This window comes from Periplaneta americana, chromosome 6 (assembly GCF_040183065.1).
Source record: "Periplaneta americana isolate PAMFEO1 chromosome 6, P.americana_PAMFEO1_priV1, whole genome shotgun sequence".
Classification (NCBI taxonomy): Eukaryota; Metazoa; Arthropoda; class Insecta; order Blattodea; family Blattidae; genus Periplaneta; species Periplaneta americana.
In genome coordinates this window covers 98,606,204-98,622,011 of record NC_091122.1, presented here as the reverse complement: position 1 = coordinate 98,622,011, position 15,808 = coordinate 98,606,204, and the positions used below count along the sequence as shown (strand labels likewise).

Here is a 15,808-nt window from a genome sequence, read left to right as displayed (position 1 = left end):
AAACATTCTAAAAGTCATTATTATTATTATTATTATTATTATTATTATTATTATTATTATTATTATTATTATTAAAAAGAAAAACTAACCCATTTACAATGACATAGGCTAGTAAGACCAAATTATAATATTATTTTTACAATATGTCGCTGATTCGGGTATTTTTAATATGTATTTTTTCATAATAAATATAGTCATTATATTATTTATAATATTATAATTTTTAACCTTGTATTTTCTGTGACCAATAACAGTTACCAAACACCAATCTCATTGTGCGCGCGCTCGGCCGCTTAATCCCAGGACTTTTTAGAACTCTGTTTTAACGTTATTAAGGAAATAAAAAATTTCGCGAGTACAAGTCTCGAACCTGCTGCCTTCCGCATGACACGCAGAAGCTCTAGCCGCCTAATCAATTGAGATCAAACGGAAGGACTGTGTTGCTTGTCGATCTCGTCATGAAGGTCCAAATTTCTATGTTATGTAGTGCACGATTTTTACAAGTATATAAACCTATTTATTTATTTTTTATATTTTCTTGCAATTTTTCAAGTGTGTTTCGGCACTAGTTTCAACAAGAAACCAAATAAATGAATTTAAATAACTCAGTTAAGTGTTATCTTGTGTAGACCCTATCTGTGCTCCGTTCTTGCGCAGTGTCTTCTGTCTGGGACTAGGAATACTTCAGCGCCTCATTCCTTTTTGGGGGACTGTACGTATGTACATATCAATCAGAGCTAACGCGTACTATATCCTGTTACATAATAAATCACGAGTAGAATGTAATGCCAGAAGCTAATATGCGAAAATGTTAATATATTTATATCGTTGCCGTCAGCTGACTTAAGACCCATTCACAATGAAAATTAAACATAAACGTAAAATAAACACAGAAGTGTGCCGTCAGGTTACCAAATAGGATCATTCACAATGATTCACATAAACACCGACATTAACATTACCGTTAGACGTTAACATGAAAGTTTCCAAATTACAAACTTTCATGTTCATGCTTACGTGATTTGGAAACAATAAACAATCGTAGAGCGCTGAAGTATATAACATAATATGATGAGATGACGTCGTTGTCAGTGCCGGATTTAGATCTAGGCAGTTGCCTAGAGCGGCATTTTCTTTCTTTCCTTCTCTTTCCTCTTTTTTTTTTTTTTTTTTTTTTTTTAACAGTGAAATTTGTTTTTAAAACATTTGTTGGTAAATCTTTTCTGAATTTGTTCTTGAACACCTTGTAGAAGTCGGATATTGTTTTGTAATCGCATTGTAGCGGTCGCGGCGAGAGTAAAAGGAAAGTGTGCAGATGCATAGTTATATTTTAATGTCGGTATCACGTTATAATACTATGAAACTGCTTAAATTTAACTGCTTGTATAAACAAGAATCCATTGTTGAAAATCAAATTGGATGTGTGTTTATCAGCTATTTATCGCTATGGATAGTAACCACAACTCTGTTGCATTTCCAATATAATATTATCAACAACACTGTTTAATCACTTTCTAGCATGTGCACTATCGTATATAATTCAACATGAAAAGTTTATTCCATTAAGAGTTGGAGTTTATTTTTCAATTTACTTTATACTTCCTATCGAATTAGGAAATACTCGCAATAATTATACCATCAACAAAACCAATGTTTAAAAATAAATCACAACTTGCCTTTCACAAATCAATTTTGTTTCAACAATGAACAAGTTTGAATATATTTCTTTACATCGAGAATGATGTACAGCTGGCGCAAAAGATCTGAAAGCCTGGCTGACGTCACTGGGGAGAAGCGGGGGGGGGGGGACAGAGTGCAAACAACAAATACGCTCTAAACATCTAATTGAAAACATTGACCTCTTATCTTAAGCTGCTATCCCTTCCATCTCATCTCATAGCTGAATCACTGTCGTCGTCGATACCACCGAGATTTATGATAATTGGGTCTATGATGTCATCAAACAGTACTTCCCGGTCCATATAATCTTGTTCTATTCCCCCCCCCCCCACAAAGAGGACGCCAATCGAGTTCAGCCATACTGTTAAATTTCTGCTCACATAGTTCTCTTACTGAACCTAATTTACAATTTATGTTTCTGGAGGCAACCCATCCCTTCACTATCGACACTATCCTACGCACCACACTTTCATCAAACGCGTCTAGTTCTAAGACACTACTTTTAATTGTTCTCTTCTTATCCGGCGTTTCGAAACACGTACCGTTACCACTATCTATTTTCTTCGCTTCTGCCACAATTTTTTGGACACTACTACGAGACACGCCTGTAGCCACTGTCATTCGCTTTTGAACTTCATGTAGAGGAATGTCTGTCCCTTGAGAAGCTTCCTTAGACGTAAATACTAGTACATTGTTTGTAACCTCTTTAGTTTGATATGAAACTTCTTTCCTTTTAATTTTGAAATAACTGGAGCCATTTCCGTAACAATAGGTCTACTTGCAACTTACAAACACTTAAACCTATTCGTCCTGCTTAAACTAACTGCATATACACAATTGAAATGTTGTATATACACACACGCACTGTACTCTATATACACGATTTAAATAACTCTATATAATCTACATACACAATTTAGTACAATACCAATACCATATATACACGCACGCACGCACTTTAACTCTACATAAACGATTTTTATAGGGTACAATATTACACACGCTTAAAAATGCTACAACTGAATACTTCCGTAATATAATACAAGCGCATATTATAGCGAGCAAGCGACTGACAAAGAGAGAAATGTTTTGCAAGTGGAATGTACAGTTGTCAAAAGAAAAAGTGGCAGCTCTCCAGAAATGAAGTTCCCTTCGGGTATCTTCGCTACAATTCGGAGACAGGCGATGTTACATGTTGTTTGACCACGTTGCCTGATATCTACAGTTATAATTAGAGTATTCCGTGTGTTACTTGATGGTGTAACGGTAGCATTCCGGCCTGGTATTCGTGAGGTCCTGCGTTCGAATACAATCTAGTTCTTTTATGTTGTTTTTTGTTTTATTTTTAAGCGAGAGAGAGACAAAATATACATAATTGCTCCTTTCTCTTTTACGATTATTTTAGTAATTAACATCAGGTTCATTAATGTATTATGCCATAACTTTATCATTATGACATTGTGGCTGCAAATGGAAAGAAAAAAGATTTTATTCTCAACAAAAATGTCTTTCGTGGCATACACAAAACAAACTTACTGGCGTCTGCCTTAGAACATTCAAACAATTAAGCGTTCGAGAAACAAAACAAAAAGCCACGATTCAATATTTAGTCTATCTTTCCCTTATCTTGATCACACCTTGCAGTCGAGTGGGTATGGAATCGACTAGTCTTTGCAAATAGCGACTGTTCTTAGACACGATATTCCAGGCATTCTGAACATTCATACATAAGTGTTCTGCCCATGGGCAGGTCTCTCATTGCAAACCCAGCTTTCTCCAATTTTTCCTATTTTCTGCCTACCTCTTAGTCTCCGCATATGATCCATATATCTTAATGTCGTCTATTATTCTTCTCAACCAGTGACCCAACCAATTCCTTTTTCTCTTTCTAATCAGTTTCAACATCATTCTTTCTTCACCCACTTTTTCCAACACAACTTCATTTCTTATTCTGTCTGTCCACTTCACACGCTCCGTTCTTCTCCACATCCACATTTCTTACCCATGCAATGCCACACTCCACACAAAGCACTTCACTAGTCTCTTCCTTAGACTTTTTCCAGAGGTCTGCAGAAGATGCTCCTTTTCATATTAAAAGCTTCCTTTGCTCATGTTTGCAGTTTTTCTTGGGAAGGATAAATGCAGTAACTTCCCGTTGCTTTCCGCACACAACTGTTTCTTTCGCATTTTATTAGATCCCAGGGGGCCCAGGCGTGGAGATTAGAAGAGTAGATTTGACTAATTGGACCCTCAGACTTCACCGAAATTCACCGGAAGGGTTAAATAATAGTTCTATCAGGATGTTTGACCCGATCAGAGACCGGGAAATACCAATTAGCCTTTGCCCCCCCTTATCCTGGGCTAGCTTCTACAAATCATCAGATAATCTTGGAGGGGGATTGGGTCAATTTTTCCGCATATGTTTCCGCACTTGTGCTCTCATAGGTCAGCGGAAGAACGTCGGAATTTAGATGTCAACGTCTCAGGTTCAATTCCTCGTCGCTCCTTTTCATTTTATTGTAGTTCAAGATAGTATAATGTAATCATATAAAAAGAAAAAAACTAACATCAGTATTATGCAACTGTATTGTTCCAAACCTAATATTAAGTTTATGTTATTTATATCGCTAAAAACCGATAACTGAATATAAATTATAACTCGAATGTTGTTTATGTCGCTAAAGAACTGTAACAATATAAATAACTTGGATATTATTTATACAGTATCACAGAGTATAAATGATAAATATCGGTTTGTTTAATTAATATAAGATATTATATACTATATATTTAATTATTTAAATAAAATAACCTATTTTACAAAGAAAAATGTTTATTTGTATTATACTAATTATATAAAATACAGATTATTTATATCGCGAAAGAACAATAATAGAATATAAATAACTTGAATACTGAAACGTTACAGAACGATAACAGAATACAAAAAATATATAACTTGAATATTATTTATATCGCTGAAAGAGCGATAACAAAATATAAATAACTTGATATCGATAAAGGACGATAATAGAATACAAATGATAATTTGAATATTATTTATATCGCTAAAGATCGATTAAAAAATAAAATGAAAATTTGAAAAAGGCCCGAACCCACAACCTTCGAATAATTAAGCAAGCACTCTACCGCTGGTCTACGAAAAGCAGGTACGGAATACTTACATAGTTCCGGAACAGCTTCTACAAGCACATGCATCGTGTAACATCGCCATTACCCGACGTGAACTTAGAAAATATTCGTTGTTCATGAGTGCGGCCACTTTTTTTTTTTTTTTTTTTTTTTTTGACAACTGTACGCCTGACAAGAAACCGTCATCTACCGTTTAAATCTCAACGGTCTCGAAGCTTTCAGATCTTTCGCGCGAGGTGTACTTCATCAGATCGACTTTGATGACAACATCAAAGTAAAGAAAGTGCTTCACAAGTATATATTTTGATTCCAGTAATTTATTGTTTTCTGAATTGTACTCGTAACATTTCATTTAAAACTAATTTAAACTAAATATTACCTGTATAATAGCTGCTCATAAATTGTTTATGGGAGTTGGGGGGGCGGCAAATTTTAGCACTGCCTAGGGGCGGCACTATACCTAAATCCGGGCCTGATCATTGTTGTTTCTATGGTTACCAAGTATCTTTGCTGTCATGTTAAAAACTTATGGTTTATTTAACGACGTTCGCAACTGCAGAGGTTATATCAGCGTCGCCGGTGTGCCGGAATTTTGTCTCATAGGAGTTCTTTTACATGCCAGTAAATCTACTGACATGAGCCTGTCGCATTTAAACACACTTAAACGGCATCGACCTGGGCCGGGATCGAACCCACAACCTCGAGCATAGAAGGTCAGCGCTATGCAAGTTACGCTACCGAGGCCGACTACACAGCATTGATTACTGCTCAATTTGATGAAAATGTCTTTGCTTTCAAGGTTTTTTATGCACTTTATTCTTCTTCCTCGTACTATCACTCCTCCCATGTTCTAAAAACAGTTCTTTACTAAATCCTCCAAGTAGATGTTGAACAGGGTGAGTGATAAAGGACATCCTTGACGTACTTCTCTCCCAATTTCACTTCCTTCTGACATTTCTTCTCCTATCCTGACTTTGACTCGTCTTTTCATATAAAGATTACTGAACAGTCTTCTCTCTTTCCAAGATAACAGAATATAAATGATAACTTGAATATTATTTATTTTACATTGCTAAAGAACGACAGCAGAATACAAATGATAACTTGAATATTATTTATATCGCTAAATAATGATAATGGATTATAAATTATAACTTGAATAATATTAATATCGCTAAAGAACTATAACAATATGTATATGATAACTTGAATATTATTTATATCGCTAAAAACGATAACAATATAAATGATAACTTCAATATGATTTACCATCGCTAAAGAACGATAACAATATAAATGATATCATTTGAATATTATTTATAACGTCAAAGAACTCTAACAGAATATAAATGATACCCTGAATATTATTTATACTATTGCTATATTATGCCACTGTTTTGGGGATGAGGGCTATAATACCTAACTTAGCTTCTGTGGAAAATACGGGTCAGTTTTCTATCAAGCCTAGAGACATAAGGAGAAAGATCTCTAAATTGAAAACTCATAAATCAGTAGGATCTGATGGTATCGCCGGAGACACGTTAAAATTGGGAGGGGAAGCCATGATTCCCTATCTAGTGCATATATTTGAATATCAATAAACAATGGTATTGTCCCGCGAGATTTGGAAAGATAGAATAGTGGTGCCAATTTATAAGTTAAGTCAGGGTCTCGCTCAGAGACAAAAAATTACATACCAGTCAGCCGTGCCTCTGTGGTTTTTAAACAGATGGAACACTTGATTTCAGCTTATTTAAGGCAGCATTGGAATGTTTCAAATTGGTTACGTAATTGTCAGCATGGGTTTCGGGGGGGCTACTCATGTGAGAGTCAATTAGTAACTGTATGTCAGGATTTAGCAGACGGAATAGATTCAAATAGCCAAGTAGATGCAGTGATTATTGACTTTTCACGCGCATTCGATGTAGTCCCACATGACATATTGTTGGCTAAACTATAATCAACGGGGGTTGACTTCAGAGTATTCCAGTGGATCAAGGAATTTTTAACTTGTCGCACTCAGAGAGTATGAGTGGGGGAGGAATTATTGAGCCCAATAGAAATTACTTCCGGAGACCCAGAGGGAGTGTCTTGGAGCCCCTTCTATTCCTGCCTTTTGTAAATGATCTGCCAGTTAATATCTTGTCCAGGGTTCGCTTATTCGCGTATGATTGTATCGTATACAGGGAAATAAAAAGTAATGAAGATACTACTCTTCTTCAGAATGACCTCAATAGAATAAACGATTGGGGAGTGGCCAACAAAATAAAATAAATTCTCTAAAGAGCAAAGCCGTCAGTTTTACAAGAAAAAGAAATAATCTCATCGTATAGGTTAGGGGGTGAAACCATTCCGGAATTTAACAAATGTAAATACCTAGGAATAACTTTTAGCAGCGATCTCGCTGACAGCGGGAAAAGCATGGAGAGCATTACACTTTGTGATGAGGGACTAAGAAAAGGCTCTGATAAATCCAAAGAGATTGCATATAAATCACTAGTTTGTCCAGTAATTGAATATGGTGCTACATGTTGGGATCCTTACAGATTAGAACATAATATTAAGACATTGAAAAAGATTAAAAACGGACTCTCAAGCGTTGTCATAATAATTCAACATTAAAATGGGACACACTCAAGGACAGGAGAACGCGAATTCGATTGTGCGCAATGTTCAAAACATACAGAGGTGAACCTGCCTGGAGAGACATAAAAAATAGATTGCAGCCGCCAAATTAAGCCCGGTTCAGACGGTGCTTGTTTCCGTGATGGATTCCAAGATAGCTGAGCTGATGGCTATCCTGCGTGCTCGCTTGCTGGAAGTAATGCGCTGCTTTGGTGACTAGCTTGCTGGATTTCGAGGTAGGTTTCTTGCTGTTTCGAGTTGGTTTGCAGGCTGGAACCAAAGATGATGATATAGTATCACCACTGAAACCATGTCGCCATGTTCGTTGTTTTCCAACTAAATCTGTTTTTTTTTTCTATATTTTTTAGTTTCTAAGAAACAAAAATTAAATATCGGACTTAGCTGTTTTGCACTTATGGCGTAATTACCTTATTAAGACATTTACTACTGTTAATGTAGGACTTTAGTTGTTTTCCTCTCACTGTTTAGATTCTTTTTGACACGAGTGTTGGCAACAGATTAAAACAGCAGATGATTTTCCAATTTGAACTGTGATAAGAGCGAGCTCCGTGAGAACAACAACCATCACCGTAGCCAACACGGGAGCCAGCACCGCACCGTACTCACCACGGCACCCAGCTTGCTAGCCAGCAAGGAAACACGCAAGAAAACAAGCACCGTCTGAACCGGGCTTAACTCTTCTAGGAGCGACCACCCACATAAAATGAGGGAAAGAAGATAGAGGACGGACACTAGAAAGTTTTCTTTTCTCAATCGTACTATCAGGGACTGGAATGCTTTACCTGCAGACTTACTAAAGGCTTTACCAATAACCAAAAATATATTTAAAAATAGGCTTAAGGATTTTACGGTACTAATAGACGGTAGTATATTATAAGGGTGTAATTGATGTTTTGTTATTTGAAGTGTTGTATCAGTGAAGAAGTTTGTTATGTCAGTGAAGTTTTATAGTTTATAGTGGTAGTGCAAAGTAATTGAACAGTGAAATATTTTTGAAGTGTTAGTGAAATCAGGATAGTGTCAGTGAAAATGTGTCGTAGTTCCAGTGCAGTGATTGATAGCAGGTACTTCTGCATGTATGGACATATCATACTCATGGGTTTTGGTTAGAACTTAGGGTTGAGATACAAATTTGATTAACTTTAAATGGTATTTTAAGTGATCGTCCTTCATTTAATTTAGGATGCTCCTTGTTAATATTATTATATTAATGTTATTATTATTATTTTATTACTATTATTATTATTATTATTATTATTATTATTATTATTATTATTATTATTAATTTGGTGGTGACACGATTTTTTCTCGTTGCCAAACTTTCAGAACGGCCCCGAGGTTCACTCAGCCTCCTATAAAATTGAGTACCGGGTCTTTCCCGGGGGTAAAAGGCGGTCAGAGCGTGGTGCCGACCACACCACCTCATTCTAGTACTGAGGTCATGGAAAGCATGGGGCTCTACCTCCATGCCCCCCCAAGTGCCTTCATGGCATGTTACGGGGATACCTTTACTTTTACTTTTTTATTATTAATTTATTATTAATTGTCATTATTGAGTGTAATTAGTTACCAATGCCACCGGGTATTTACCCATTTGCAGTATGAATAATACATACGTACATACAAAGAACGACAACAATATAAATGATAACTTGAATGTCATTTATATCGCTAAAGAACGATAGCAGACTACAAATGATAACTTGAATATTATTTATATCTCTAAAGAATGATAACAAAATAAAATGATAACTTGAACAAAGCTCGAACTCATAACCTTCGGATCATTAAGCGAGCACTCTACCGCTACTCTATGAGACGCAGATATCGAGTGACTCCATAGTTCCGAAACTGCTTCTACAAGCGCGAGCATCGTGTAACATCACTGTGATCCGAAGTGGACTTAGAAAATATTCGCTGTTCACGAGTGCGGCCACTTTTTCTTTTGACAGCTATACATGTTTGTCGTTCTGGTTCATTGACATTGAGAGCTGCGACACTAAACTTTTCATCCGGTAGAGATATAATCCAAGCTCACACAACTTAATAGTTTCGGTATACCAACTTCCTAGCTCTGGTTATAAAATTGCAAGTTTTGAGTAGAGTTAAAGCAAAGTTTGATATGAGGACCAATATCATTATGTTGTTTAGTCAATTGTCCGAAGGCAGGTCTGAACCTCACAAGTGATACCAACAAGGTACCACTTATGAGGCAACTAGGCCAGGAGATAATGGGGTAGGGTGGCCAGTTCCTTTCCCCCCTGTATCATTATGATGGGCTGTAAATCTGACGCTCTACATCATTATGGAAGAGGACAGACACTATGCCCTTCATACCCTCTGAAGAAGTACTCAAAACCATCAATTTCTGACTTACCCCTTTTTTACCGCGCACTATAGATTATTATCGGCAAGCCTATGAAAGAATGCGACGCTGTCCTATTTGTGCTATCCTGGTTGAGAAATCATCGCCTCGCTATTGACACTCCAGTGCGTCTCGCAGCTGAGATGAATCCATAGGCATAGGTGAACGAAAGGGCAGTTTGCAACCTGCTGCTGTATTATTATTGTAAACAATGTAAAAATAATAAGCATTAGGTCTATTTTCCCCTTCCGCTGCTCCATAGCTATTCGTTGGCCACTCCTTTTTTTTTTTTTTTTTTTCTTTTTTTTCGAGTCTATTGTTAAAGTATTGCCAGCACACCCCTGGGAAGGAAGGGAACTAGAAATTATTTTTTGTTTCTGGATCGTAATGAATCCATTTTTCGACTATAGTACAATACGATCCAAAAGAGTTAGAAGAATCCTCTTACGGACTTGGTAAAGCGACTTGGAATTGTCACTCCGTGTCGTTTCTAATAATTTTCTCATGCACCAATCATGATGTACGATGTGAAAGACACGTTCGTAGAAAATAGGTATCGGTACTGTAACGACTAATTATTTAATTTTATCAAGAGTGAATTTTTTATCTCACAGAATTTCTTAAAAAATACACAATAGTACAGAATCGGCTAAACTTATTATCACAAAACATGGGGTAACTGTTTATCATGCGACATAGGACCTACTCTTTTCCGTGGTAACAGTTTCCGCTTTTGTTTATAACGAAGGTCCAAGGTCCCCTTATTGTTATCGGCATGATTGTTTTTTTATTAGGTTATTTTACGACAAATTGGAGATTTATCTCTCGAAGAGGTGGAAAAATTCAAATATCTTGGAGCAACAGTAACAAATATAAATGACACTCGGGAGGAAATTAAACGCAGAATAAATATGGGAAATGCGTGTTATTATTCGGTTGAGAAGCTTTTGTCATCTAGTCTGCTGTCAAAAAATCTGAAAGTTTGAATTTATAAAACAGTTATATTACCGGTTATTCTGTATGGTTGTGAAACTTGGACGCTCACTTCGAGAGAGGAACAGAGATTAAGGGTGTTTGAGAATAAGGTTCTCAGGAAAATATTTGGGGCTAAGAGGGATGAAGTTACAGGAGAATGGAGAAAGGCATACAACGCAGAACTGCACGCATTGTATTCTTCACTTGACATAATTACGAACATTAAATCCAGGCGTTTGAGATAGGCAGGGCATGTAGCACGTATGGAGAATCCAGAAATGCATATAGAGTGTTAGTTGGGACACGGAGGGAAATAGACCTTTGGGGAGGCCGAGACTTAGATGGGAGGATAATATTAAAATGGATTTGAGGGAGGTGAGATATGATGGTAGAGAGTGGATTAATCTTGCACAGGATAGGGACCGATGGTGGGCTTATGTGAGGGCGGCAATGAACACTTTGGGTTCCTTAAAAGCCATTTGTAAGTAAGTAAGGTTATTTTACGATGCTTTATCAGCAACTCAGGTTATTTAGCGTCTGAATGAAATGAAGGTGATAACGCCGGTGAAATGACTCCGGGGTCCAGCACCGATAGTTATCAGCATTTGCTCATATTGGATTGAAGGAAAATCCCGGAAAAAACCTCAACCAGGTAACTTGCCCCAACCGGGAATCGAACCCAGGCCACCTGGTTTCGCGGCCAGACGCGCCAGCCGTTACTCCACAGGTGTGGACGGCATGATTTATTATTATTATTATTATTATTATTATTATTATTATTATTATTATTTCTATAAACAATTCTTATTCTAACACAGACATCAATTTACAGAAATACAAATGACCACAGGGCTCCTGAAATTAAAAATACATTAAGAATAGGCTATGTTGAGGTAGAACATTCTAGAGGAGTTTAATTATAGGTATAATATAAATGAAGGGTCCACTGCAAAAAAGGGGAAATGTCGAATTTATTTCATTTTGCAAGAAATGAAATTTGAACTTTGACATTCTCCCTTTTTGTGTTGTATACCAATTCGTCAACACGATTAGATCTGCACACTATAATCTTTCTTGCAGTGCAACAAAGTGTATTGTATTCTACTCCCTTTGATCTATAGTACTGAACCTTCATCTCATTTTTCACAAATTTACGACATTCCCCCTTTTTGCAGTGGACTCTTCAAATGTAGCCTAGACCTAATGAAGTGATAACAACAAGTGATGAAATATAACAATTGAATCAATTAAAATATAAATATAAGGATGTGAAATAGATTAACGACAATGTAATTAATTGAAATACAGATGAAGATGCAAAATTTTCAGAGTCCTTTAAATGTTGACAACAATATGCATCTTCATTTTCCTATATACACTTTTAACACCTTGTATATCACTGATTAAATTTCCAACGTCTTTACTGTGTTAATATTTAGAATTTACCTCAGCTGACTAGTTTCGAAGTCTTGTTCTTCATTCTCCAAAATCTAGTCACAACAATATGCATTAGAGTCTTAAACGTAATTTTAAACCTCGAACGAAAACGAAACAGTTTAGGCAACGGGATTTGTTATCGTTAAACTGAAGTGAGCCTTATTTCAGACTCCGATGAACACAAATCTCGGGCAGAAATATATTGTTGAATACTTGAATCTTGCATTTTCTTATAAATAAATTTGTGAATATGAATGGTAAAAATTCCCTTCAGTACAAATAGCCTAATTGTTTATCATACGACTGAAAACACATTAGTCAATTTTTATTCTTTTGCATTTATAGGCCTACTCTTGAATGAAAGAATGAAATTTACTCATAACGGAACTTTGGCAGAATGCCTTTTTAAATGTGTTAAATCTATCTTCATTCTGAATTATATCTTTCTGATTGAAACGTCACAGTTTTATTTTGACTTTTCTGCCTTTTTAAAAATAAATGCCTAATTTACAAAATAAATGCTTTTTTTTGCCTTTATTTGATTATTTACCTATTATTTATTAATTTATTATTATTAAAAATTGTCTACAGGTATATTTTAATTTATTTCTATAAACGCTACAATGAAAGTGACTTCACCGAATGTATATTATTGTCTTTCAGTCAGTTCATATTCTCTTTGCAACAATGAGTGCTGCCATGCAAAAATGTATAACAGTAAGCGTTTTAATTATCGCTTGTCTAACGTTATTTTTAACGGATATTTTTCTTTCAGTTTTCATTGCGACGTTGTTGTAGCTATCTAAATATTTCATTTCGCAACATATCAGTACAACCAAACACAAAAATGCACTTTCCAAGCCTACTGGGAAGAAGATTTCTCTGCTTCCAACAGTAATTGTAACATCGAGTCGAAAATCACAATTTGCATTCGACTTATGTAAAGCTTTTCTTGCCGCCGAAATCCCTTTGTGGAAAGTGCAAATATAATATCTGATCTATTGTAACATGTTTCTTTATCTGTTACAATGGCTTTAACAAAGTCTGTACAATACAATTTGTTATTACCACATGACCACTGCTATTGCTATTAGTAGTAATAGTGGTGATGGTAGTAGTAATAGTAGTAGTTGGCTAGGTAAGTCATTGTGGTGATAGTAGTAGGTTTTGACATAAAACGTGTATCGAGTATGGAGTCAAGGTCAGAACCAGAACCAACAGGGCCAGATCCAAAACCAGGTTTCTGTAGCCATCCAAGTTGATAATGTTAGGCATACTGCCCGTAATTTGAACAACATAAAATTGTAGAAAATTTATTGCAATGCAATTTTTCACATAAATCGTACTTAAAATAATATATCTTGGTTATAACTATTCAAATTCTTAATTTTATTTCATGCTGTGTCATGAAATATGATTAATTTAACAACTGCACCATTGAAAGCAATGTATAAATAGGGTGTAATCGCCTGCCGTCTAGCGGTGCATTTGCAACTACGTCAATAGCGCCAGTTCTGACATCGATTATCGCAGCAATGCAGAGGCCTTGAAGACTATAGCGTAGGCAACGGTCTAGTGCAAGGTTTCTGTCTTTTATTGCGTATTTTAGCTATTCATGATGCCTATTTTAATGATTCATAATCCCTAAACTTCCGGTCCCTGCTCATTACGTAAATAATAATTTATAAAATATTTTTAATGAACCAGAAATTCTTTACAATTCATTTCTGGCTCTACATTTTTACAATATAGAAAGTTCACGTTAAGGGCATGCGCAGAATTTTTACAAATGTAGGAGTTTTGAAGGAGAGATTTTTTTTTTTCAAAAAGTAGTTCATAATAACCTTTTTATTACAATGTTTATTAAGTATCTCTAATATAGGGTAATATTATGAAAAATAGGCCTTACGAGGAAATGAATGGGGACAAAATAAAATATAAATTGTATACATTACACACTATCCTTTGATTGAGATTCTGGCTGACATATACCTCTATTATCAGGCAGTACTTCCCACTTGACGATATGTGTCAGAGGAAGAACAATTGTTTGTATGCATCTGAAGTCTGATTAATGTAATATGTAGCTAATCAGCTATGTATGCAAAGGAGGGGAAAAGGAACTGGCCAACATACCCCATTATCTCTTGGCCTAGTTGCCTCATAAGTGGTGCCTTTTGGTATCACTTGTGAGGTTCAGGCTTGACTTCGAACAGTTGACTAAACAACACATTACACACTTTTAATTCGCTGATTGTCCCCAAATGGGGGGGTTAAACCCCCAACTCCCCCCATGCGGAAGGCCGTGGAGTTCAGTTGCACCGTACGTACTGATGATAGAACCGAAGTCCCCAAATGGGGGGGGGGGTAAACCCCCAACTCCCCCCTTGCGCACGGCCGTGGAGTTCAGTTGTACCGTACGTACTGATGATAGAACCGCATTTTGAATGACATTTTTAATTGAAACTAATTTTGCTGTTTCAAATGCTCAGAATGTAACAAATGAAGAGTATTTCACTCATATTTAAAAATTATAATATTTAAAATTTTAAATACAACTTTTCGATGATGGGCAGAAGAGAGGGAGTAATGAGCAACCCCTTCTCTTTCTAGCAAAACAACAAATGGCACACCGTACTGTCAGTACTAACCTCATATCCACAAGTTGTTGGTGTCGCTGATTGTCCCAAAATGGGAGGTTAAACCCCCAATTCCCCCCTTGTGCACGGCCATGAAGTTCAGTGGTACCGTACGTACTGATGATAGAACCGCATTTTGAATGACATTTTTAATTGAAATTAATTTTGCTGTATCAAATGCTCAGAATGTAACAAATTAAGAGTCTCTCACTCATATTTAAAAATTATAATATTTAAAATTTTAAATACAACTTTTAAATGATAGGCAGAAGAGAGGGAGTACGAGCAACCCCTTCTCTTTCTTGCAAAACAACAAATAGCATACCGTACTGTCAGTACTAACCTCATATCCACAAGTTGGTGTATCTTTTTTTTCTCTGGTGGAATACGCTTTCACAAGAAAATCGTCTTCAAGAGGAATGAAGAAACTTTCAGTCACGACTAAGCACAATGAAGTCAACACAAACCAGATCCTCATCGTGAGATACTTTGCGATGTTACCAGTGTATAGCAAGCTTCTGCCCGCTACTGTCGCACTGTCGCTACTAACAAACTCATCCAGAGCCGCCAGATCCCAGCGCCAGCACCAACGTGGTCAGCTGATCTGACCTGCTTCGTCACTTCGTCAGTCCGAAATACCTCCTGTTTATCCTCATGCATGTTTATTGATTGAAACTTGGCAACCCTGCGTCCATTTTCAATCGACCGCGAGATGTGTACAGTGCATCAAACTAGTATTTCACTTCCATGCTGCTGTAGGCCTAATCTAACAAATTAAAAAATTGTATAGGCAGGGCTTTTTTTTCTGGCGGAACGATTCCGGCACCTTTATGTTGTATTTTTCATTATGGAACTGAGAAATGTGTTTTTAGCATAAGTTTTCTTTGAACTCCTCTTAGGTCTTGAAGATGGA

General features: G+C 36.3%; 1 protein-coding gene across 2 annotated transcripts in view; it reads right to left on the bottom strand.

Moving 5' to 3' along the window:
• Positions 1-15,502, bottom strand: part of LOC138701540 (lysosomal alpha-mannosidase-like) — a 123,784-nt gene extending 108,282 nt beyond the window's left edge. For both annotated transcript variants that reach the window (XM_069828539.1, XM_069828538.1), the window contains exon 1: positions 15,239-15,502. In XM_069828539.1, the coding sequence (XP_069684640.1) occupies positions 15,239-15,373 (135 nt within the window). In that variant the 5' untranslated portion in view covers positions 15,374-15,502. The remainder of the gene's footprint in view (positions 1-15,238) is intronic.
• Between the last annotated feature and the right edge of the window lie 306 nt (positions 15,503-15,808).